General features: G+C 39.0%; 1 protein-coding gene across 1 annotated transcript in view; it reads left to right on the forward strand.

Annotated features, from left to right (window-relative positions):
* Nucleotides 1-25,236, forward strand: part of LOC124550920 (symplekin) — a 119,464-nt gene that overhangs the window by 29,391 nt on the left and 64,837 nt on the right. Inside the window, exons 7-9 of the mRNA XM_047125717.1 lie at nucleotides 153-305; nucleotides 8,262-8,408; nucleotides 20,912-21,073. Coding sequence (XP_046981673.1) covers nucleotides 153-305; nucleotides 8,262-8,408; nucleotides 20,912-21,073 — 462 coding nt within the window. The remainder of the gene's footprint in view (nucleotides 1-152; nucleotides 306-8,261; nucleotides 8,409-20,911; nucleotides 21,074-25,236) is intronic.

Genomic DNA, 25,236 nt, shown 5'->3' on the forward strand with positions numbered 1-25,236 from the left:
ATGCTGTTGGGACTAAGGAAAAGACAGATGAGGGCCAAAATAAGAAAAAACGTATGTCATTGTGTGTGTTTATATATGTATGTGAGTTGTGCGCGTGCGTGTGCCAAGTGTCTGCCCAGTGAACATACTTGAAATATGTAATTTTATTGTAGGTGATGCGGGCATTCCCCCACCCAGAGGAACTGCGGCGCCGACAGAAAAGAGTGGCACAGATGGCCCCAGATTTGACCCCACCGTCCAGCAAGAAATCTCGCCTCAAAGTCGAATACGAGGAAGAGGCTTCAGAAGATGACGAGACCGTGCAGGTACGAATACAGCGTACAGCGATTCCTCCCCTTCCTAAAACAGATGGTCTGATGTGAGCGTGATGAACATTTCTAGCAATATCTACATCTATATAACTGTATTCTGCTGATTGCAGTAGTGTGTGGCAAAGAGTGCTTTGTCCCACAGTATTTTCTTTCCTTCCCTGTTCTGTTGTTGTGGGAACAATGTCCTTGATCAGAATAATGTATACGTCGGAAGACTGGTTTGATGCAGCTGTCTGCACCAGACTTTTCTGCTAGAACCTCTTCATCTCTGTACAGCTTCTGGACTTGTGTACTGTAGTTAACCTGTCATCTCCCTCCACAATTTCTACTCCCCACCTCCCCTCCACGACCAGATTGGCTTTTCCTTGATACCTGAAATAACTTTGCAATTTTTCCATTACACCTCACCATAGTGTGCAATGCCTGTTTCGTTGTTAGCCATTGGAAGTGGATGAGCACCTGGGCTTAGTAAATAAACTCTTGATGAAATGCTTTCTTCTTTTTAGAATTGCTTTTTTCTCTTCTATTAGTGGTACTTATTAAAATCTTCACACAGATGAAGACTACTTGAGAATGAATTTGACAAATACAAATGTACAAGCATCATTCAATAAGTAATGCCTGACTTTTAATGGCTTTAAAAAAATAAAAAAAACACATAGGCAAACGTCCATTTTGGTGCTTCACATTTGATGTTTGATTTGTGCACCGGCGAAGTTCTGCACCGTTCTGGAAGATGGCAGATCCATAGTGTAGCATCAAAATGGTGTCTGCATACAACTCATGTTACAAGCACGTGCTGTTGTTGAATTCTTGTGTCCAGAAAAAGAAACCATGGTGAACATTCATAAACGTTTCTCTGCAGCGTATTGCAATACAGCACTTGATGGGAGTACTGTTGGGCGAAGAAAGTTACAGCCTCAGGAAATGCTCCATGATCAGCCTTGCTCAGGACATCATGTCACAACCACTGCTCCAGACATGCAGAATTGCGCGGATTCCATTATTCGTACTGACCAGTGCATCAAAACTCAGCAATTGGCTCTACAGTTGTCGGTCAGCATTGGAAGTGCATCTGCAATGATTGAGACTCTCAGATATTCAAAGAGGTGCTCACGATGGGTTCCACTAATGCTCACAGTGGACCACAAGATTCAGAGAAAGACAATTTCATGTGAATTGTTGGAGTGTTTTGAGACCGATGGAGAGGCCTTTGTCACGGTTCGTTACAGAGGATGAAAGCTGGGTGCACCACTTTGCACCAGAAACAAAAAGGCAGTTCACGGAGTGGCATCATCCTCATTCACTATAAAAGAAGAAATATTAGATAACCCCCTCTGCCAGAAAAGTCATAGTGACAGTCTTCTGGGATTGTGATGGCGTCATTCTCATGGATGTGATGCCAAGAAGGTGAGCCATCAATTCAGAGGCATATGTGATGACTCTGAATAAACTGAAGAACTCTTTCTGACATGTTCGATCGGACAAGAATAAAGCAAAATCTTGCTCCAACACAGTAATGCACATCCCCACACAAGTCAGAGAACCCGGGAACACATTGCCAATTTGGTTTGGATATCATTGTCTCATCCACCTTACAGTCCAGACCTGGCACCTGCGGACGTCTATCTCTTTGTACCGCTTAAAGATTCTGTATGGGGGGACACACTTTGAAGATGACAAGAGTATCGGTCATGTAGTGAAAACAGGACAGAAGCTTTTACCAGCAGGGAATACATGCTCTTCCACAACATTGGTGTACAGCCATAGAACACGATAGAGACTCCATAGAAAAACAGGACATGGACAAGATGTGTCGATATATATTGTCAGCAAATTCTGACTCCTAACAATAAGTATGTTCTGAGAGAAAAAATGTGGGGCATTACTTATTGAATGACCAGTGTTCAATGAGATTCTCTCTCTCTCTCTCTCTCTCTCTCTCTCTCTCTCTCTCTCTCTCTCTCTCTCTCTCCCTCCCACCCGTCCCCCTCCTCTCTCACTCTTCCATATGTTGATCTATTATAATCGATTGTTCAAGCAGCGGCAGAACATACACATGTAAAAGATGGTTGTAACTGGCAAGCTTTCAGAGCCAGTGTGGCTCCTTCTGCCTGGGAGTCACTGGCTCTGAAAGCTTGCCACTGCTTGGTGAGTAGATTTTTATCCATCCAATTAAATAATTTTGTCAGTGGTTTAATTTCGTTGCAGGCGTCATGAGGGAATAAGTGAATTAGCACATATATTACTTATATTTTATACAACCATGATGAATGGAATCAGTCTTGCATTATTGCTGGGAAATATTAGACAGAAGGTGCAGTATCAATATTGTGCATCACTCGCCACAATAATGTTGTAACCATTTGTTTTGGGAGCTCGTTATTGTAATGACTGCTACAAAGTAAATATATTGTCTCAAAAAAGTTTTTGAAAATAATCTATTAGAATTTAGTGTTACTTCGACACTACATCATGGCAGTTGGCTGCAAGTATAAATAATTGAGGACTCAACAGCTGTTAGAGGGGAGAAGAGAGGTGTGGGGAGGATGTCACGAATCCCTGTTGCAGGGCAGCAAACCTATACCCACATTTTGTGCTTCAGCGAAAGCAGATTTATTTCTACAAATTGTGTAACAGTTATCAGAAATTATGTGTGTTGTGGTTGGCAGGAGACCCAACACCATGTTACTAGAGGAGGCCGAAAGGTACGCTTTTTAGCTCACGCAGGCTGGTGTGAGGTCTGGAACATGACAAGGAATTAGAATTCAGAAAGCGGACGAAATAAGTTTGATACTTGACTTTAATCCATTACTGATGAACGTCGGTTTTGACAGTACATGATTCACAATATCAATAGTAACTGATAATGGCGCCTTGCTAGGTCGTAGCAAATGACGTAGCTGAAGGCTATGCTAAACTATCGTCTCGGCAAATGAGAATGTAAGTAGGCAGTGAACCATCGCTAGCAAAGTCAGCTGTACAACTGGGGCGAGTGCTAGGAAGTCTCTCTAGACCTGCCATGTGGTGGCGCTCTGTCTGCAATCACTGATAGTGGCGACACGCGGGTCCGACGTATACTAACGGACCACGGCTGATTTAAAGGCTACCACCTAGCAAGTGTGGTGTCTGGCAGTGACATCACAATATGAAATTACAGTTAAACACAATTTCTGATAGAAAACCAATGTAATTAATTATATACATAATTTACATGCTGCATGTTTGATGATTTATTTTAGTCACTTTCCCGGTCACTCTCGGCCGTGCCAGTAGGTGAAGACTGGTTATCAGCTATGTGCAGACTAAGCTATCAAGTTCCACTGTGTCTGTATTAGATGAGTCCCCAATAGAGTAATTAGCATGTATTAATTGTCAGTTCCAATTTCCATTACGCCATCGCACCTCCTGTAATTGTGCTCCACCTCTTGCACTTTTCTTCAGTACCCTTCCCAGTTGTTTGGAGTGAATGAATTGAAGGATTGGCTTTGTTTTTTGAGACTGGCTGCAGACATGCCACTAGAGTTGTTGTGCTCTGTTTAATTTTTGCCCGTACAAGTTCATTTGCATTCAGTTCACAATTGTTCAGCAGCAGGCAAACCATAGTGTGGTTAGCCAGTTCGTCTACTGCATACGTCTTTTCACTGGGTGTATTCGCCTGCACCAGAGCACACAGCTCAGCATTTGTCAAGTTGTCATTATGTTTAACTTTACTTTTATGCAGCTGAACTCTTATCGCCACCCTTGGATAGTATATTGAAGGAGTTTTGTCCACCTGCCTACAGTGATAATACACATTGTCCATATCAATAACAGAATCTGGCAGAATATTTGGGAGCACCATCTCTGAAAGCCATTTCTCAAAAATCTGAGTTCATTTGGCCATGACAGTTTCCCTGCTCAGATTTTTGCCCAGAACTTAAGCTGCCCTTACTCATCATCAGTTATCTGCTATATTAGCTGGTGCTTTGCCTCTCCATTTTCTGCAATCCATTGCTTCCTTCTTAAGGCTGCTGTATGTTGTACCGTCCATCGTGTCATCCAGTATCTGTAATCTCTTCCTTCCTTGCTTCATTTTCCCTTCTACATAACCTTGTAAAACTGTTTCTATCAGTCCGTCGTTCTTTCTTAATATATGCCCAATCTAATTTCTTTTTCTTCTCTTTATTACATCTAGTAACTTTTCTCTCCCACTCTTCTCAGTACCTCTTCATTTTTACTCTGTCCATCCAACTTATTCTTTCCATCCTCTGCCATGTCCAGATCTCAAAAGCCTCCAGTCTTTCTGTCTTTTTTCCTCATAGTCCATGTTTCAGCGCCATATAGAACAACACTCCATACAGGACATTTTATGAGTCTCTTTCTGAGTTCTCTGTCCAGGCCGCTGCAGAAAATTCTCCTTTTCTTATAAAACGCCTCTTTTGCCATTGCTATCCTTATTTTAATTTCCGTGGTGCACTTCCAGTCGGTGTCTATCCTGCTTCTTTGCTACACACACGTATTTCACGCCTCCTTCTGGAGGCACTTCTCCGTGCCATAAAACCCAGTACATCTTGTAGCCTCTGACCCATGACTCGTCAAAATAAAAAATATTTTGAACTATGGAAAATCTAGGATGGAATGTAACAATATTATGAAAAGGAAAGTTGCTACTCACCATATAGTGAAGATGCTGAGTCGCAGATAGGCACAACAAAAAGACGGTCACAAATAAAGCTTTTGGCTATTAAGTCCTTTGTCAACACACACACACACACACACACACACACACACACACACACATCCCATTGACTTGATTAAAGTTTTTAATGGGGCTCTGGCCCATCTCCAGTTCGTCTTCTCATGCAGCACTGGAAGAAGTTTTGCTATGCTAGGAAGTACTTTCTGTTGTGCTTAGATTTCTGCTATGCTATTCCTTATAATTTACTGAAGTCATCAGCTTCTTGAGTATCACTGTGTCTCGTCCTAAGTGGAAAAAAATAAAAATAATTTAACAGCTGCCTAGTTGGAAGAATTGTCAAATATAAGCAGCTGTACCCTTGTACGGTACAAATTAGGGCTAAAACTGATCTTTTCTTTCTTGGACTACGAGGCGATTCTTCTGGATGAGAGCTTTTGGGCGAGATGAGCAACAAGCAATGCACAACACAAAGTGGACAATACATGAGCATTCGGTAATGGTTGGCAGTGCTGTAAAAGTGGTGGAATAGGCCAGAGCTCCACCAGTAACTTCAGCAACTATAGACCAAAACACCAACACCTGAAACTGCCATGATATAGTGTCTGAATAATAGGAAGAGTGAGGTCTGTTGTTAAAATGCTAAAAGTAAATATTACCTTCATTATCGTGTGTTAAAATAGGCTTTATCTTGAGAGTGGGACCAATAATGCTGGTAATTTGGTGGAGAGCCGAAAGTCTTTCTGTAAACAAGTATTATTTCACACAGGAAATGTGAATTTAAAGTAGTACAAAAGAATTATAGCGAACTAGGTTATCTAGCCAGTAAACTTGTTCCCAGTGCATGCAGCACAGGTGATGCAAGGGGTGTCTAAGTAACAATTTTTTTATAAACCGTGATTATTTGTATTTTGAAATGGGGCAGTGCATAAAAAATATCATATTCATTATGAGCTGTGTTCCACAGCACATTTAAGAATTATGGTTAACCATCTACATTCACACATTGTAACAGAGAGTCCTATCTGGGCAGGCTCGAACACTTACTGAAATTTGACATGCAACATTATGCAGTGGTGTATACTATCTAAAATATTCAAGGGTGAAGGACTATGAATTAAGAGGGCATTGTAATTAGGTGTCATTCTTAGTTTCCTTGGGACAGAAACTTTGGTATTGCAAAACAGTCCATAAGGAAACGTGACTGAGTTGGCTGTGTACGTCAGATATCTGATTGTTGTGAACTGCAGTAAAATCAAGAAGTTTCTTTTCAAGAAAGTATGAGCATTTTTACAGAAATACATAATTATGAAGTGAAGTGGCTCTACAGGGATGACCTTTACCCATTGTAACCATGAGCGTTTAGCATACCCAACAGCATGAGTCTCGTTAAAATCTACAAAGTAGAGCGAAGTAAAAGAATTGCTGCATTGCATACCTGAAGAGTGGACAGTTTTATGATGAACTTTGTGCATGGCCACTTGGTGAAAATGAAACATTTTGTGTTTTCCACAAAGTCACACTGTTTCTGGTGGATAGGGTTGGCAGCTAGAAATTTTGGAGACAATATAAATACTTGTTGTTGTTTTCAGTCCTAAGACTGATTAGATCTTCATGCTAGTGTATCCTGTGCAAGCCTTATCATCTCTACCGTAGCTACTGTTACCTACATCCGTGTCAACCTACTTACGGTGGTCACGCATTGGTCTCCCTCTAAAATTTAAACCCTTCACTCTTCCTTCCATTAATGAATTGAAGATTCCATGAAGATTCAAAATGTCATACCAAACGCTCCCTTCTTTTAATCCACTTGTGCCATATATTTCATTTTTCCCCAGTATGATCCAGTACTTCCATCATAATTAATCAATCTACCCATCTATATTGTGTGTGTGTGTGTGTGTGTGTGTGTGTGTGTGTGTGTGTGTGTGTGTGTGTGTGTGTTTTTTGTAGTCAACATTGTCAAAAACTTTGTCTACAAATGCTGCAGACATAGGTTTTCTAAATCGTGCAGTCAGTATTGCCTTGCATTGTCCTGCATTTCTCCAGGACCAAAATGGATTTTCTCAGGTACCAGCCTCTGCCAATTTCTTCATTCTTCAACAAATAATTCATGTCTGTATGTTGTAAAGTAGTGTTTTAAAACATGAAACTTTCCTCGCTTGAAAGTCGCTCAACTGAGGCCTTTCCTTTTAGTATGCGCAAATAACTTTGCAGGCAAGGATTCCATGAGAGATTAGCAATGACCTAAGATAGATGGAGAAAAATGTCAAAAAAAAGTGGAAAATTTTAATGAGAGAATACATTCAAGAAGTTGGTTGTAATATTTCCCAGCGATTGAAAATTTCGGTAACATGAATGATAATGAGACTTATGTGCTCGTTATAAACTTCTGCTTATTACTGGAGTGGTATGTAACACTGATTTCTGGAGGGGAATGGGAGGTAATGGGTTTGTGGCAAATGTATTGTTAATATTTAAAGCCTAGGACAGAATATTGTGGTTATGCTTATAGAACGTTAAAAGTTAATCCATTACTTGCCGCCCCCCCCCCCCCCTTTTTTTTTTTTTTTTTTTTTTTTTTTTTTTTTTTTTTTTTTTTTTTTTGTTACCTCCTTAAATAAATCTTATTTAAGTCGACTCTTTAATTTGCACTGCAGTGAAACTGTATTTAAGAAAGTAGGCTGTTACATTGGAATTAGATAGGGTACTTGAAATGTGAAGAAACGGTATCTTATTATAAAGTCAAGTGAACTTCTCATTAGTGGAGACCTTGGGTTCGAAATGAAATAACTGTTGACAGAATGACGGAACAATTCATTGTCAGCCAACTATGCTACTGACAGTGAGAGTAATAATGTAAGCAGCAGTGATCCCTCATAAGCCACTGAAGACAGCTGTCGACAGCAGTATCACTCCATGAGTGGCCTTCCTCTGACATTATGGTTGTGTGCTGTTCAGTGACCTAATTTCTTCCACAGCAGCACACAGCCTCCTCCTCACTTGCAGTCTCCCAAGTGCTGCTGTTTTCTCCCCCTTATACACAGCTCTCTGCTCTTGCTACACCTTGCTGACTATGTTATATGTAACTTCAGTAATATCACACAGTATTATTGTAAAGAATGTTTAGGGTCTACTTATGTGATCAGTGAAGATAACCAGCATGCTGTCTTTAGTCAGTCATACATAAGCATAAGGAAATGTGAAACAAAAATGAGCAAATGAAATGACCTGTGCAAGGGTAAAACCTTTAGGATTTATTCATGTTACAGGTTGTGAACTCGGAACCCACAGTGGAACCTGTCTCTACGGTGCCTGCTCCAATTATTTTGTCAGAAGAAGTCATAGATGCTGCAGAGAAATATATCCTAGAGCGTCTGACACCAGAAGTTGCCACGCAGCTCGTCATCCAAAATATGGTAAACGTTAATTAGTACTATAATCATCAGATGTTGCTAATACCAAGTCATTGAGTCTTTACAGATTGTTTTCTGTATGGTGTGTGGAAACTGTAAAACGAGTTAAGACACACACAGATGGATAAAAATTGTTGTTTGTCCACTCTCCACTTGTGACTAGCACAGTGTAAGCTGTGCCTAATAATCATATGAGGTATTCTCTGATATGATATGCACTTTTCAGTGACTCAAAGTTTCAGGTAGACTTGGTGATTCATTCAAATGGGTCGACGGACAGTTCACAATGTTAATGATGCCATGGGATTTTTTCCAGTTGTTTCAGTATTACAAAGTGTGGGTTCATTACAGTTAACTTTCCATTAAACATAAAATGTTGCAATCAGTACCTGTATTTTAAACTTTTTTCGTGTTATGTTTCAAATTGTATTTTGCTCTTTGCCTTTGCATTTTAGTGTTTCTTTGAACACTGTTTGAACATTATATTTTTCATTAGCACTTTGTGCTGTGTGTTTATCTGTAGTGTTGTCACGTAGGTCGCCGTGTTTTGGGCAGTTGAGCTCAAGCACGGCATCCTATTAGTGTCTATAATATCATTTTGTGATTTTTCGACAATGGAAAATCCAGAATTGAATGTAACAATATTGTTACATTTTGTAATTTTTGATTCCCTGTGGAAGAACTTGTCACCAGTGACACATTTTTTCCCCTTATTTATGTTTTTTTAAGTTATAAGCTATATGTGTTTTTTAAACACTTTTTGCATGACACTGTTTCAGATTTTGTTATACATTGGGAAAGAAACACATTACTCAGTGAGCCTTTTTTGTGTGCTTTTATAGCCTAATTCATATATTCGTAATAGAAGGATGTACAGTGTGTGTGTGTGTACCTGCAGTGTGCAAACACAAGAAGAGCTGGCTGCAGTTCGTGAACAGCTGAAGATGCTGTTGGCTGCAGTCGGAATCTGCAGGCTGCTACCTTTGAATTGTAGAGGTGACAGAGGATCTGGCTTGTCATGAGGCACCTAATGTGTTGCTAGTCCCCCCACCCCCACACCCCACCCCCTCCGCCCCATAGGATCTGCTACCAAGGCGATTTGCAGGGCACTCATCACAGGAGATCCACAGAGTGAGTGGCGGGTTGTAATCCATTTGTATCATTCAGTGTCAAAGTGGAAGCTGCCCATCTGGCCTTGCCCACTTAACTTGTGAGTAGACAAGTGACTGTCCCTTCAGAAGGGTCTGAGCAAACATGTGAGGGGTGGGTTTTTCCATTTATCAGGAGCTCCATTGTCACTCGTGTTATGGAGTCCATTAGGGAAGTAGTATTGAAGCCTGGAAAGAAGTCTAATGTGTGATCAGTATGTCTTCCAGGAGGGCATCATCTCAGATGTGGAGGAGGCTCTGCCTGTGTTATTGAGGGTTCAGTCATCTGCAGATTGTAGCTTGTGTTGGCACCAGTGACACCCATCACTTGCATTCTGAGACCGTCAATAGTTTGTGTGGGTGGCTGGTGTAACTGGTGAAGGCTGCTGTCTTTGCTCTTGGGATGCAAACAGAGCTCACAGTTTGCTGTAATGTACTTGAAATCGATCAGGCTCCTTCGTTTTGGAGTCTGGTGGATCTGTTTTGTTAGTTTTGGCTGCAGATTTCTGTACGTACATTATGAGATGGAGAGTTGTATGATGCACTACACAAAGGAATCAGCTACTTGGGTAGCAGAATACTTGTGAACTTGGAGGTTTTTTTAAAGTAGGTGTTAGACGTCCTCTTGGTGAATGCTCACCATCCAGTATGCAGCGAGCAAAATCAGATCAAATACAAAACAAGACACTTTGACTGACAGAATTTTAACAGTAGACGGCCAAAGCATTTGTAACAAAGTTCCCGAATTTACTACACTCCTGGAAAGGTGTTGTGCTCAAATTATTCTCTGAATGGAGAGCTGGGTGAAACCGAAACTAGTACTGAAATATTTAACTAGTCATGGAAAATATATCTAAAAGAAAGACTAGGTATCTTTAGAAGGGGAGTGTTCTTCACAGCTGACAAAAACATTGTTCACGGAGGTCGAAAAGATAGTCTAAGAAATTATCTGGACGCGAGTAACTAACATAGGGAAGTTTAAGGTAATTGTGGAACATTTTTTATGGGCCATCCAATTTCAGCCACCTTACTTGGACAGTGAAGGAACATAATTTAGTTCCAATGTTACGGACCTGGAGGAATTATAGACAAAGTTTAAGATGATTGTAAATTGCACTATGGAGAAGTATGTGCTGAGTAAGTGGATTAAGGACAGAAAAGACCCACCATGGTTTGATAACAAAATTCATAAAATGCTGAGGAAATCAGCGACTCTTGCACTCCTGGTTAAAAGAAACTCTGTAATGTCAACAGGCCAAAGTCAGTAGAAACTCGTGCTTGTGTGAAGAGTTTGATGTGCAAAGCATATGACTGCTTCCACCAACACATCGTAGAGAAAGATCTTGCCAAGAAACTAAGAAAATTGTGGTCCTGCATAAAATCACTAAGTAGATCGGAGGCGTCTGTCCAGTCGCTCATCAATTGGCCTGTTATGGCAATAAAAGGCAGCAAAATAGAAGATGACGTTCTATATTTCACGGTTAAGAAATCATTCACTATGTAGGATTGTATGACGTACTGTTGTTTGACTGTTTCTCATTCTCCTACATGGAGGTCATAGTGTGCATCTCTGACACAGAAGCAACTAAAAAAGTTGAAAACAAATAAGTCGCCAGGTTCGTATGGAATTCCAATGATCTACAGAGAGTTCTGTATAGCTTTGGCCACTTACTTGGCTTGCATTTACATGAAATCTCTCGCCCAGTGCAAAGTCCCAAGCGACTGGAAAAAATTTCAGATGACTCCCAAATATTAGAAGAGTAAAAGTTTGGACCTGTAAAATTACAGACCAATATACTTAACATTGGTTTGTTGTAGAATTGTTGAACATATTTTAAGTGTGAATATAAGAGATTTCCTTCAGATAGAAAAGCTTTTGTCCACAAATAAACACTGTTTTAGAAAACATCACTTGTGCGAAACATGGTGTGCCCTTTTGTTGTACAATATCCTGTGAAACATGGGTGGAGGGCAACAGGTCGGTTAAATATTCCTAGATATCTGGAAAGCATTTGACGTGATGCTCCACTGCAGAATGTTAATGAAGATCTTAGCATATGGAATAGATTGCCAGATATTTGAGGGGGTCAAAGACTTCATGAGCAATAGAACCTAGTGTTCCCCTGGAGACAAAAGTACCCCTGGGAAATAGGGTAGGACTGTTCTTGTTATCTTTATACATAAATGATCTGAGGGATAGGCTGAGCAGTAAATTGCTGGTGACGCTATATATAGTATACAGGAAAGCGTTGTCATTGAGTGACTATAGAGGGATGTAATATGACTTTGACAGCATTTCTGTATGGCGTGATGGATGGCAGCATGCTCTAAAAGTAGAAAAATGTAAGTTAATGTAGATGAGTAGAAAAATCAAGTAATGTATGAATACAGTAGTGGTGGTGCACTGGTTGACACAATGACTGTCAATTAGATATCTGTGTGTAATGTTGGAAAGCAATAAGTGGAATGAGCACATAGGGATGGCAGTAGGGAAGGCGAACGGCCAGCTTCACCTTATTGAGAGAATTTTAGAAAAGCTTAGCTCACCTATAAAGGACATTGCGTATGTAACACTAGTGTGACCTATTTTTGAGTACTGCTAGACTGTTTGGGATTCCTTCCAGGTCAGATTAAATGAAGGTGCCATTCAATTTCAGAGGCATGCTGCTAGATTTGTTACCGATGGGCTTGATAAACACGAGTGTTCTGGAGCGGCTTCATAAACTCGTAGGAATCTCTGGAGGGAAGAAGACATTCTTTTCATGAAATACTAGTCAGAAAATTCAGAGAAATGGCATTTGCAACTGTTGACCAATAGAATATACTGCCCCCCCCCCCCCTCCCCGAAATTAGGGCATGTATGGAGGTGTATGGAAAAGTGATTCCCCCCCCCCCCTCCATTTGTGAGTGGAACAAGAAAGTTACTAGTAGCAGTATGAGGTACACTCCACCAGGCACCATATGGTAGGTGGAGTATGTATGCAGGTGTTGTCTCCCTGAATACGCTTTGAACATTACACATTTTGTTAGTGTGGTGCTACGTGCAGTTGTCTTTCATATTGGTCGGTTTGGTTGTTTCATTGAGATCAGAGATAGCATCCCACTGGTGTCATTAACAAAGAAATTTCACACCATGTTTTTATAGTTTTCTTATTTGTCCCTTCCTTGTACATTTTTACAATTTTTATTACTAAGGTTTTATTGTTATGGTGCCATAGTTTACAGTTCCTCTAATTGTATTGTAATTAGAATGGCATGAACTATTGCATTTAATAGGTTGTTAAAGTTTGTCATGTAGTATTGCTGTAAACAAAGTTGTTATTATTTGTGATCATTGCATGCTATTCATAGTACGGATGGAGTGCTGTATTAGCAACTGATCTAAAAAACTGGTGATTAATATTTTGTCTTAATGGAATGACTGATGACTATGATGCTATGAAATGAATATATTATTAGCCATAATTTTTATGGTTACTTTCATTGTAATAAAAATGCCTTCCCCTCTTCCTATACTTTTTTAGTTGACTCTTACAATACTGGTGTCTTTCACAATCTGTGTACATGGAACTGTTTGTAATTTTATTGTTAATAAAAGTTCATATTCTTGATATAAATAAAATAGAAAGAAACATTCCACATGGCAAAAATATATTAAAAACAAAGATTCCATGACTTATCAAACGGGAAAGTGTAGGTAGATAGATGCAATAAAAACACACAAACACACACAAAATTTCAAGCTTTCGCAACCCACGTTTGCTTCGTCAGGAAAGAGGGAAGGAGAGGGAAAGATGAAAGGATGTGGGTTTCCCTCTCCTTCCCTCTTTCCTGACGAAGCAAACGTGGGTTGCGAAAGCTTGAAATTTTGTGTTTGTGTGTTTTTATTGTGCCTATCTACCAGCGCTTTCCCGTTTGGTAAGTCATGGAAACTTTGTTTTTAATATAAAGTTCATATTCTTTTATAAAAAGAAAATCTATATGATGTCAGTTAAATAAGTAAAGTTTCAGTAAGCTTTGTCAATAACAGTTCAGCATATCATTGTAAGCATACGGTAATAAATGCCACCGGCCACCAAAATTGTGTACATTGTGCCATGTTGTACAGCTTGTCAGTTTGGGCTCGATGGTCTGCCAGGATGTAGTAATAGGTGACCTAAGACTCTGTATGATTTTGAACAAGTGCGTGTTATTAGATTCACGACATTGTTGGATTTTTTAATTTTTTTTTTTTTTTCTTTTCTTGTATTGTTTGCACCACAGATCTGATGATATGAACACCATAAAATATTAGATTTCGTGAAAATTATATTGGTGACGTAGATGATTGTAATTCCATCCAGTACAAAATTAAGAGTTGTGGCTGTTATACTTTAACCCCCTTTAGTAGCACAAGGAAGTATTAGATTGTTGAGATGTCATTAAGCTCTAAAGAGCAGTGTTCTGTTTGATCCTAACATCTTTTCAGGAATGTTTTTACTCGGTGTTTATACATACAGTAAAACCTCTTTTTAACAAATCTGAGGACCCAAATATTTTTTCCTTAGATCAGGGTTTTGCCAGGGTACATGGAGTGACCCAAAATTCCAATTCAAGCATGTTTAGGTGATTAAATTGCTATTTAATTACAAAATTACCAATATAATGCACTACAAATTTAAGCACAGTAGATGAAAATTAATAAACTCTTCACTGAACACATTCTTTTTTTTCTTCCCCCCCCCCCCCCCCCCCCCCCTCCTGACCCCCTCCCTCCCTCTCTAAATAAAGAAGTAATGTTTGTTTTGTTCTTCTAGCATACTGTGGAGAGTCATCGCTTCAGCTTGTTAATATAAGTAAGAATTATTCATCTACATTATGAGAGAAATAAATTCATGACCGTATCAACTGATTTCATAAGAGCAGTGAAACTTGATGCAATGCAGTCATTTTTTTTCTTCTTCTTTTTCACTGTCACTGCCAGCTCCTATCTTTGTACCTTCATAAGCATATAACTTGCATAAATCTCTGGCATGGAAATTTAGAGCATTGTCATCACAAAAATGTGCTGGAATCTCACATTTTCACAAATGTCAGTTTTGCTCCTCCATCCTTCTTCTGGAACAATGTTGTCTTCAGCTGCAACTTATATACTGCAGCCAGCCTTTGTGAAACAGTTTAACATTGTATGTTGTGTTACAGAATTTTAGGCAGCAGCAGACACATTCGTACCCTGCACATGGCGGAGTCTCATCACTTCCTTCCTCTCAAAGAATAAAATTGATTTCTGTGCATATGCTACACTGTATTTGTCCTTATAATTGTATTATGCTGGGGTCCAGAGGCTGCAGATGACTTGTGCAGTTCAGAGGAAGGAACACAACATTCACAGTTCTCAGAAATTGTCACCCTGTAATGTACAGAGCATAAGTCCAATTCCTTGTTGTTGCACCCATCTTGGTATCTGAATGCTTGAGAAATTCATAAGGATTTCTGTTGTTTCCAGGGTTTGCTGTTGTACTCTGAACTAAAACATAATGTTTTTGTTTTGGAAACACCTGGATATTAATAGAATAGGCAGCCTTTCTTTAATTTTATTTTTTAACTTTGTGGCATTTTCTCATTAAATGGAATATGATTTTGTAGTATGTAAACTAGAAAAGTCACTAGCTTCATCAGCATTGGAAATGTATCAGAACACTTAGCAATGTAATGATCTTCCAATAGTTCATGCTTTTTATGACCAGAGCCTCACTTTCTCCACTTACACTTCGGAACGACAGAGTATGGTGTTTTTAAAAAAAAAACTTTTAACCAGCCGTTGATCCACTGAAATTTTCAGTATCGATATCGAAAACAATTTCACGAACTCTCTCTTGTAGTATGTTTCCACATATAGGAATACTTCCTGTTCTCAATCCTTGAAACTACATCAGAAGAATATTTTCCAATCATTAAATTTAGACGTACGAATATTCCTGCTTTCTGGATCAATAGTAATAGTTAGTTTTGACATTTAGGAACACTTCCTTATTTTTGAACATGCTACACATGTAGACGGCATGTAATCGTATTTCATCGCCATGTGTGAAATATTTATGTTAAGATTGTCATTGACGTTGCAGATGATCGGCTTCTTTCTCTGAATGCAGACCGTAACTCCACAAAAGTAAAGTTCATAACTTCGACAATTCAATAAACTAACAACTACACTTTTTATGCTTCATATTTATAATGACTGTGACATCACGTCACTATTTACTGTGTCACACAACAGTAGATACAACCCGTGTGAAATGAAATTGAAAGAAATTGGTAACCATTTGACATGATAGAAATTACGTAGAAACTGGATTTCAATGTGCAAAATGTTTCGCATCTATTCCTTAAAAGCAGACTTTTTCTTAAAGTGTGGGGTTTGTTAAAAGCTGGGAGAAATAATGTTATCCTTATGGGAATTTTGCCAAGACTGTTGGAAATACTCATAAAAAGCGGGATTTCCTTAAAAGAAGGTTCAATAATTCAGGGTTTTACTGTAATTATACAGTGATGGTGTGCAAATCCTCACATACACGGTGATATTTTAACAAATTGTCAGATTTCCTGGTTCAGAGACGCCAAAAAGAGCAATATGTATGTTGCTCTGTTTTCTTAGCTATCTATCTAGGTAATAGCCACACCTGGGAACATCATACAGTTGAGATAAAAAAAAAAAAAAATACCTTGGCTGCATTCAGCCATCTGGACAGTTTCACTTCTTGGAGCCATCTTTGTAAAATCCTGGTAACTCTGTGTACTAATATTGTATCATTGTGTTACATGCTTATGTGTTGATGTGCTTGAATGATGATGCAAGATTCTTCTCTTTGTAAAACAGTTTTGTCTCATCAATCACCATCATAACACAAAAAGGAATGCTGATGTTTTCATGCCTTAAACAGTTTATTTCTGGTATAAAAAAAAGTATACAGTACAGTAGAATTAACACCCATAATTCTCTACCATGTGGCATTAAGTCTGAACAGTAACAATCCTCTGTCTAAGAATAAAATAAATATTTACTTGATTGAACTTATTTAATCCATAGATGAATTTTTTCAAGAGAAACAGATACTGTATTTATTCGTCTTCTCTCTTTGTTTACTGTTGGTTTCCAAGGTGTGTGAGAAAAGTAATGAGACTAACAAAACTGCGAGTGATTTGGCAATGCTGTGTTCTACTTGGGTAGACCAATCTATTTGTCCCTTCCTGATGTTCAGAGTTTCACCTTCATGTGGGAATCATGTGGTTGTTTTTTTTTTGTGTGTGTGTGTGTGTGTGTGTGTGTGTGTGTGAAAATGGAACAGTGGAATTTAGAGCAATGTTATGGCATAAAGTTTTGTGTTCGCTTGGGGAATAGTTGAGTGCTACTTTTGAAAAGTAGAGACAGGCCTATGGGGAATATTCCTTATCAAGAGCACAAGTTTTTTGCCAGCACAGATTATGTTTTTGGAAGCCCGACAACACGTTGAAGATGAACCTCACTCAGGAAACCTTCACCGTCAAAAACCAATGAAAATATTGAATGTGTAGTGCTGTTGTGAAATCAGACCTCTGTTTAACAATAAGAACAAACTCTCAGCCAAATGTATTACAAGGGAAAAGGTGAATGTTGAGACCAGATATTGCAGAAAAGTGGATGCTGCATCATAAAAATACCCCATGTCTCACAGCCACCTCCATCACGAAATTTTTTACCTCGAAAAGCATTCCTGGTATTCCACAGCTTCCCCCACCCCCCTGTTTTTTTACCTGATATGAACACTTGTGAATTTTCTCTTTTCCTGAAACTGTTCCAATTTTTAATATCTTCCCCCCCCCCCCCCCCCCTATCGAAATTTGTTTTTTCTATTGTTTCCTTAAATAAAAAAAATACAGAACAGTTCCATTGAAAAAGGCAGTCAATTTCCTTCACAGTTCTCATTGGAGCTTGCAAGCCACAATATGTGCATGCCACAAATGGCCCTTCTGAAAATCTGTATAAATAAAAAAAATAAAATTCGTATATACATTTTAACAATAGCAGAAGTGTTCTGAAGTATCAGAAGATATGTAGAACCTCTCTAAAACTAAATATCTTAGAAATACATTGGTCAGTATTTCCATTGCTTTCTGATAACATTAAGTACTATTTCAATACAATTTTCAAACTAATGGATTTACGTGAATATATGAGGTTGTATAATAATTTGTGTAGCTATCGCCACAGTAGCTTACCTTCAGTACCCTTAGGGCTGTTTGTATGAAGCAGCCTAGTTCAGTCAGCAGAGAAACAGACATTGATTGAGCTGAACATGGGAATCTACATTGTATAAATGTTAATCTCAGATTTTCTCCTTAATTATGCTTGATTTTGAATAGTCTGCTGCAGTGGCACTAAAAAAAATACATTTTGGGTAAATAAAAGATGAAAATAGGTAAACAAAGTATTTGTTTTTACCACTCCCCCACAGCTGAAATTCAGAATTATTTTTCTTAAAGTTAGGATAAGGATAATATTGGCAATGCAAATAATGGATATTGCTGTAAGAATTCTTGGAGGTGACTTGCAATTGAAGTGAAAACGTTGAGGCAGTGCATAGACACTTAGTGGCAGAGTAAGAAAGTGAAATTAAGTATTTTCAGTGAATGGTAGAGGGTACGGTGTTACACAGCAACCAATGATGATCAAATGTCTCACAAAAATGCTCTCTAGGCCTCAGTAGCAGCAACTCCACAGTTTGTATTAAATTTTCAACTACTTGCTTAAAGCGCTATGACAACCACACACACACACACAGTGATGGAAAAAAATATTAAGTCAATTAGCATACACAATTATTGGCCAATAAGTATATGAAATTCTCTCAGGCGCTCAGTGGTAGTGTGCTGGACTTACGGTTAGATCCCAGAGAAATCTGAAGGTCTGAGGAAGGCAATAGTATACCACATCTCAGAGGATGTGTCCATTAAATCACTGGTGGCCAAACCAATCTTTGAGTTGAAGAGATCTCTGCCTAAGCAGACAATGCAGACGTAAACCTCTGCCACTATCTGCTAGTTTCCTCTGTGCATAAAGCAGAATAAATTTATTGGCAGTGATGTCGTGTATCCTTACTTCGTCCCAGCAAAATTCTGATAGCCTGATGTGACATTACATCACCACCAGCTCTGCCTCACTACCGAATGGTTAGTCCCAGGTACCTATGAAATTATCAACTGCCAAACAACACATTCTCTAAAATATTGGTTATAAGGAGGATGACGACAACACGTTTGGCAATACATGTAACGACATTCCTCTCAACAGCGAGTGGTTCGCCTTCTGTAATGTTCGCACATGCATTGATAGTGCGTTGACGCATGTTGTCACGCATTGTCGGTGGATCAAGATACAAATATCCTTCAACTTTCCCCACAGAAAGAAATCCAGGGATGTCAGATTTGGTGAACGTGCGTGCCGTGGTATGGTGTTTCGGCAACAATCCACTTGTCATGAAATAAGCTATTCAATACCGCTTCGACTACACGCGAGCTATGTGCCGGAGATCCATCATGTTGGAAGAACATCGCCATTCTGTCATGCAGTGAAACATCTTGTAGTAATACTGGTAGAACACTACGTAGGAAAGTAGCATACATTGCACCATTTCGATTGCCATCGATAAAATGGGGGCCAATTATCCTTCCTCTCATAATGCCGAACCATACATTAACCTGCCAAGGTCGCTGATGCTCCACTTGTCGCAGCCATCGTGGATTTTCAGTTGCCCAATAGTGCATATTATTCCGGTTTACGTTACCGCTGTTGGTGAATGACGCTTCGTCGCTAAATACAACGCGAGCAAAAAATCTGTCATCGTCCCATAATTTCTCTTGTGCCCAGTGGCAGAACTGTACACAACGTTCAAAGTCGTCGCCATGCAATTCCTGGTGCTTATAAATATGGTACAGGTGCAATCGATGTTGATGTAGCATTCTCAACACCGACGTTTTTGAGATTACCAATTCTCACGCAATTTGTCTGCGACTGATGTGCGGATTAGCTGTGACAGCAGCTAAAATACCTACTTGGGCATCATCATTTGTTGCAGGTCATGGTTGACGTTTCACACGTGACTGAACACTTCCTGTTTCCTTAAATAATGTAAATTTCCGGCGAATGGTCCGGACACTTGGATGATGTCGTCCAGGATACCGAGCAGCATACATAGCACATGCCTGTTGGGCATTTTGATCACAATAGCCATACATCAACACGGTATCGACCTTTTTCGCAATTGGTAAATGGTACATTGTAACATGGGTAATGTATCATGAAGCAAATACAGTCTGCAGTGGCGGAATGTTACATGATACCGCATACTTATATGTTTGTGACTATTACAGCGCCATCTATCTCAGAGCAAAAAAGCTGTTCCAACTAAAACATACGTATTTCTTTACATACTACACAAATATGTAATAAAAAAGGAGCCTCCGGTTTTTAAAAAAAATGCAGTCGATATCCGTGTGACCTATGGCAGCACCATCTAGCGGGCCAACTATAGCATCATCTGATTTCCACTTCAAGCTAGACGAGTTTCGTTCTTTGTAGTTTTTTCGTTTGATGCTTATTTCGTGAGATATTTGGCCCGGTCACTATCAATGGACCACCCTGTATAAGAGTGCTCGCACGGTGTGCTTATGCCCCTACATGGTGCTGGCTGGCTGGAATAATAGTGCCAATGCTATTTTTTCAGCAGGTGAACTGGTTGCTGTGGGGGCAGTGTGAAGTGAGATGGGAGAGGGAGTGGGGGTTGGTGGTTAGCAACTCGGAGGAGGAGGAGTGGTAGTTATATGGGCCGGCATGATCATAGCAGCTGGTACGAAGCACCACTCACTGAAGGCATTATGGGGATGTGAATTTGGAGGGAGTGACAGGATGGGTAGAGGTGCAGAGACAGTGGTTTACCTGACATTGAGTCCAGCAGAGAAATTTGAGAATTTTCTTCTGCTTGTTTTCTTCCTCCTGTACAACACAAAACCTTCAGTAATAAATGCTGTGTGTGTGTGTGTGTGTGTGTGTGTGTGTGTGTGTGTGTGTCATAACACTAATATCTGCACTTGAAGCACAATAGATGTGACAGTAGTAGATTTTGTGGTGTATCTTAGTGCATCTCCTGTTAATTTAAATAGACCTTAGATCACACTCAATTGATGACAGCAGATTTGTGAACTGGGTTAATTTTCTGAACTAAGATCAAAATTCTCATTTATACAATCGAGCATTAGTAATTTACAGTTTTCCAAAATTGATTTTCCTTTAATAGAATTATTACGTAATTTTCATGCATTAAATGTGTCGCTTTTATGTTCCAGATGAAGCTGCCCGATGCTGTTCCGCCATCATTCTGTGCCGAGTACAAACCTATCCCGAATGCAGGCTCACCTGTGCAAATCAAAATGCTGTGTCGCATGCTCGCCCAGCTGCTGTGTGACGCAGGAATGGATCCCAATGGGGGCCATAGTAAACAGCCTAAGGTACAGTAGCTAAATGACAGTTACTGTTACCTTCCTCCTTAACTGTGGATATTAAATTCATTTGTTTTGTGTGGATTCACTTCGTCACTCCACTCAGTAAACATCAGGACAAGTAATTGTAAGGAATTTCTGGAAGCTTACTCCCCTCCCCCCTCCCAACAGAGACTACAGAGCTGCTGTCCAATACTTAAAAAATATGCTTTGTTTGTCAGGCTGCATACATCCTGAACATTTGTCGATAGAGCATTAATTCTTAACAATTTCATCTGCTGGCTATTATCCCTTTCCTCTTCTGCAGCTCGCACTGTAAGTCCATTTCCTTAGGACTTATTATTTTCCACAGGAACTTGTGCTCAAACTTCTTGGCTTCTCTCATTCCATCATTTCCCATTATTCTGACATATTCATTTGCATATATACATTCTGATTTGATCATTGTGTTACAGTACCTGAATTAAGCTTTTCTCAAGATTGTCTTTTTCTTGTATAGGAAGCTTGTCCTGTATGTAAACTGGCACCCGTCTTCTCTCTCCTGCTGTTGTCAGCTTATTTTTAAATAGTTTCCATGTGTCTTATTCAGTGATGTATCTAAAACTGTCCACTTTTTTCTGTTTCACCGTACTCGATGGTTAGGAGATAAAACACTGTTCAGATGTCATTTATGTTCGACAGAAATCTGGAGGCCAGCTTTTTCTGTTTGTTCCTTAAGAATGTTTGTTTGTTCACAGCTGTCTCTGTGTTTCTTGACAGTATTACCAGATCATCGACCAATGCAAGGCATTTTACTCTAATGCTGTTCTTTCAATCTTCATTGCGAACTTTGTTCGGTAACTCTTTCCCAGCTATTTACTTTCCCCATTCTTGGGCGACATTCTCTGACACACAATTGAGGAGAAGCCCTGTCAGACCCCAGTTTCCAATTAAAACTCTTTGGAGAGCCCTGCCATGAATTTTGATTTTTAGTGTGTTTGTGTTAGTTTGGATGATAATTTCCTTTGTTTTGGGTCCACTATGAATTCTGTCAAAATGTCAAACGGTACTCCCCAATCGAACAAATTTAGGCTTTGTTAAAGTCAACAAAGACCACTACCGTATCTCTTATGTCTAAAAATAGTTTCATTGGATGTTGAAAACAATTAAATAATATCTTTTGCTTCGGCAGTTTGCAGTTGCAAGTGTTAAGTCCCCTGTTTCGGGGAGACACATTTTCCAGCATTAACTTGCAGTGAATTAATGAAAATAATGTATACGAATAAGTGTGTGAAATGTATTTTGAATAAATTTTTTACAAATGATGTTCAACATTAGCTTCTGCTTTGGTTTGTAAACAGTGCTTTATGCAGAATTGTCATGATATTTAGGTATTAACTTGTTGGGTTCTCCATTCACTCTATTGTCCATGCAGTGTGTTAGATTCATTTTTTTTTATTCACTTGCAAAAAAAAATTGGTTACATTGGTTTCCAGTAGCATTCTGAACATTTCTGTACAAATAAATGTTTTATTCTGGTGCTATTGTGAAGCAGTGGTAATGTTTATTTATGTAAATTTGATAAGACATGGTATTACTATAGTAATGTCACCAATACACCACTGTGTGTTGTTGATGTGGAAATTGAACTGCTTGTGCAAGTTGCTGGCTTTTGCAAAAAATCAGTTATGTATCATCTGAGTAAAGCAGAAAGGTTTCGTATTTTCCATGTAGTGTGCGATGTCTTCCACACTTACACTTCTTCTTTCCGTATAATTTGCATGTCATAATTTTGAACATTTTGACCTATTACATGATTGCCGAAAATTGACTTTTTTTTAAAACAAAAACTTAAGTTAAAAAGATATATTTTTTTACTGTTGTGAAACACATCACCTACTATAAAAGTGCTCATAGCTCTTAAGGTGTGCATTTTAGAGCCCATCTTCCCTAGATATTTCTTTCTTGTTTTGGTCCAAACTACTGAAAGTTTGTCATTGAAGTTCTGGTTCATGCTGTATAGGCCATATATAATGTGCAATTGAAGTGTGTAAGAATGTGCACTTTGCAGAACTGTATTAAGAAAGTAGTATCTTATATTTCAATAGAAAATGGCTTTGAGAGTGTTCATGTGAATTGTTGTACTAAATGACAATGCCTGTACACTGTACTTAATGTAAAAATTGCAACCCATTTCCTTTATTATTTAAAGTAGCTGATAAAGACCCACTTCACTTGGTCATATGTTCCTCTATTTTTCTGAAGACTTTCCAGATCACTAGAAAACATTTGAGAACATTGCAAAATTAACTATTAAAAAAATCATAAAACTGATATTTGTCACTCACAAGTACTCTTGAATGCCCAAAAATACTTTTAAGTGCTCTTAAATCCACATAATTATTCAACAATAACTTAATTTGAAATATAGTTTACTGTCACTCACTCATTATTTCTTTATAGAACACAGAGAACATTCAAGAATATTCTAAAACATCCAGAACTTTCATAAATAATATTAGAGAATGTTAAAGAGAACTCTGGAACTTCTGTTTGTTTGTTGCCAATGAAATACACTTGCAAAAATTGATAAGATTCATTTGGCATTCATATCCCCCCCCCCCCCCCCTCTGGCATACTGTAATTGAAAACACACAGGACTAAGAAACTGAAACTTCCTGGCAGATTAAAACTGTGTGCCTGACCGAGACTCGAACTCGTGAGTCGTGCTTCGGTAGCTCAGATGGTAGAGCACTTGCCCACGAAAGGCAAAGGTCCCGAGTTCGAGTCTCGGTCGGGCACACAGTTTTAATCTGCCAGGAAGTTTCATATCAGCGCACACTCCGCTGCAGAGTGAAAATCTCATTCTGGAAACACAGGACTAAATTGATGTTCTTCACTGCTTATGGACGAAGCAACAAATGATATCATTTCAAAACAAGCTTTATATACTCTTGAACATTGCAGAATTTGTCTTTTTTTTATTCTGGAATTTCTGAAGTCAGGCTGTAATTCTGGTAGTGGCACCTCTATTGGTGCCAGTCAAATTTTTCCACTCATGCAACACATTCATGGTGTTTCTCTAATGGCATTCCTAGTGCCATGGAACTGACACACTTGATCCATTTATCAGGACAACATGTTTGTGTCTGTTGTATGCTTAAGTGGGATCGTAATGGAATGATCTGTCTGCCAAACTATAATCTCTTTCTTCTGCTTTGCACGTCTTGTACACTAATGTTCTTGTTCTTGTACTTCTGATGATTGCCTTTCTTTAACTTCTCATTGCACCCCTACTTAATTCGTCATAATCTTGTTTCTTCAGCGGTTACTTTACATCAGTTTGCTGAGTGTCTCAGTCGATTTTCTTCTCTAATTTTTTCTCTGTTTCCTCTCAGTCTATTCATTCTTTAGGTTGTGAACATATATGCACTTCTCACTCGTGATCTCTTTCGTTTCTTGCGTTCTCTCCCCTCCTTTCAGTTCACCACTGGCAAGATCGTCTCTCTTATGTATTGAAACCCTGTTAAATATTAATCTTACTTAACACATTAAAATTTCACTTAATACACTGTTCACTCTCTTACACAATTCACTTTCACTAAATTTATTTCACTTTCTGTCATTTTCACTTTTCCTTTATCCATTCTAATCGATGTCTGAAAATATGACACATGTGTCGTGTTGTCGCCTGCACACACACTTCTGCGATGGAGCACACAACCACCAGCATAACAGGATAATGGAACATTCTCAAGCAGTGTAGGACAGTCTGGAAGATTCTAGAACATGCTAGAAGATTATATAACATTGTGGGACACTATGTGATATAATTCAGCATTCTGGCAGCTACTTTGTAGTGGCAACTGTTATTACAGGGAACAAGTAAAGACTTGGCATCTTGCAATACATAGATCACTTAAAATCAACCCATAACATTGATTGCCAGCTGCTTCATTGCCTTCTCCTCTTTGAAATCCTCTTTTGATGTCCATATCTTCAAAAACAATCCCTCCAATTTCAAGCAGAAACCTCCTTTATGGATGGGGGATGTAGGTCTAGAGGGAAACATTCCACGCGGGAAAAATATATTTGAAAACAAAGATGATGTGACTTACCATACGAAAGCGCTGGCAGGTCGAGGTTGATAGATCGACCTGCCAGCGCTTTCGACGTTCACTGTAATTATGTAC

The sequence above is a fragment of the Schistocerca americana genome, chromosome 9 (assembly GCF_021461395.2).
Source record: "Schistocerca americana isolate TAMUIC-IGC-003095 chromosome 9, iqSchAmer2.1, whole genome shotgun sequence".
Taxonomy (NCBI): domain Eukaryota; kingdom Metazoa; phylum Arthropoda; class Insecta; order Orthoptera; family Acrididae; genus Schistocerca; species Schistocerca americana.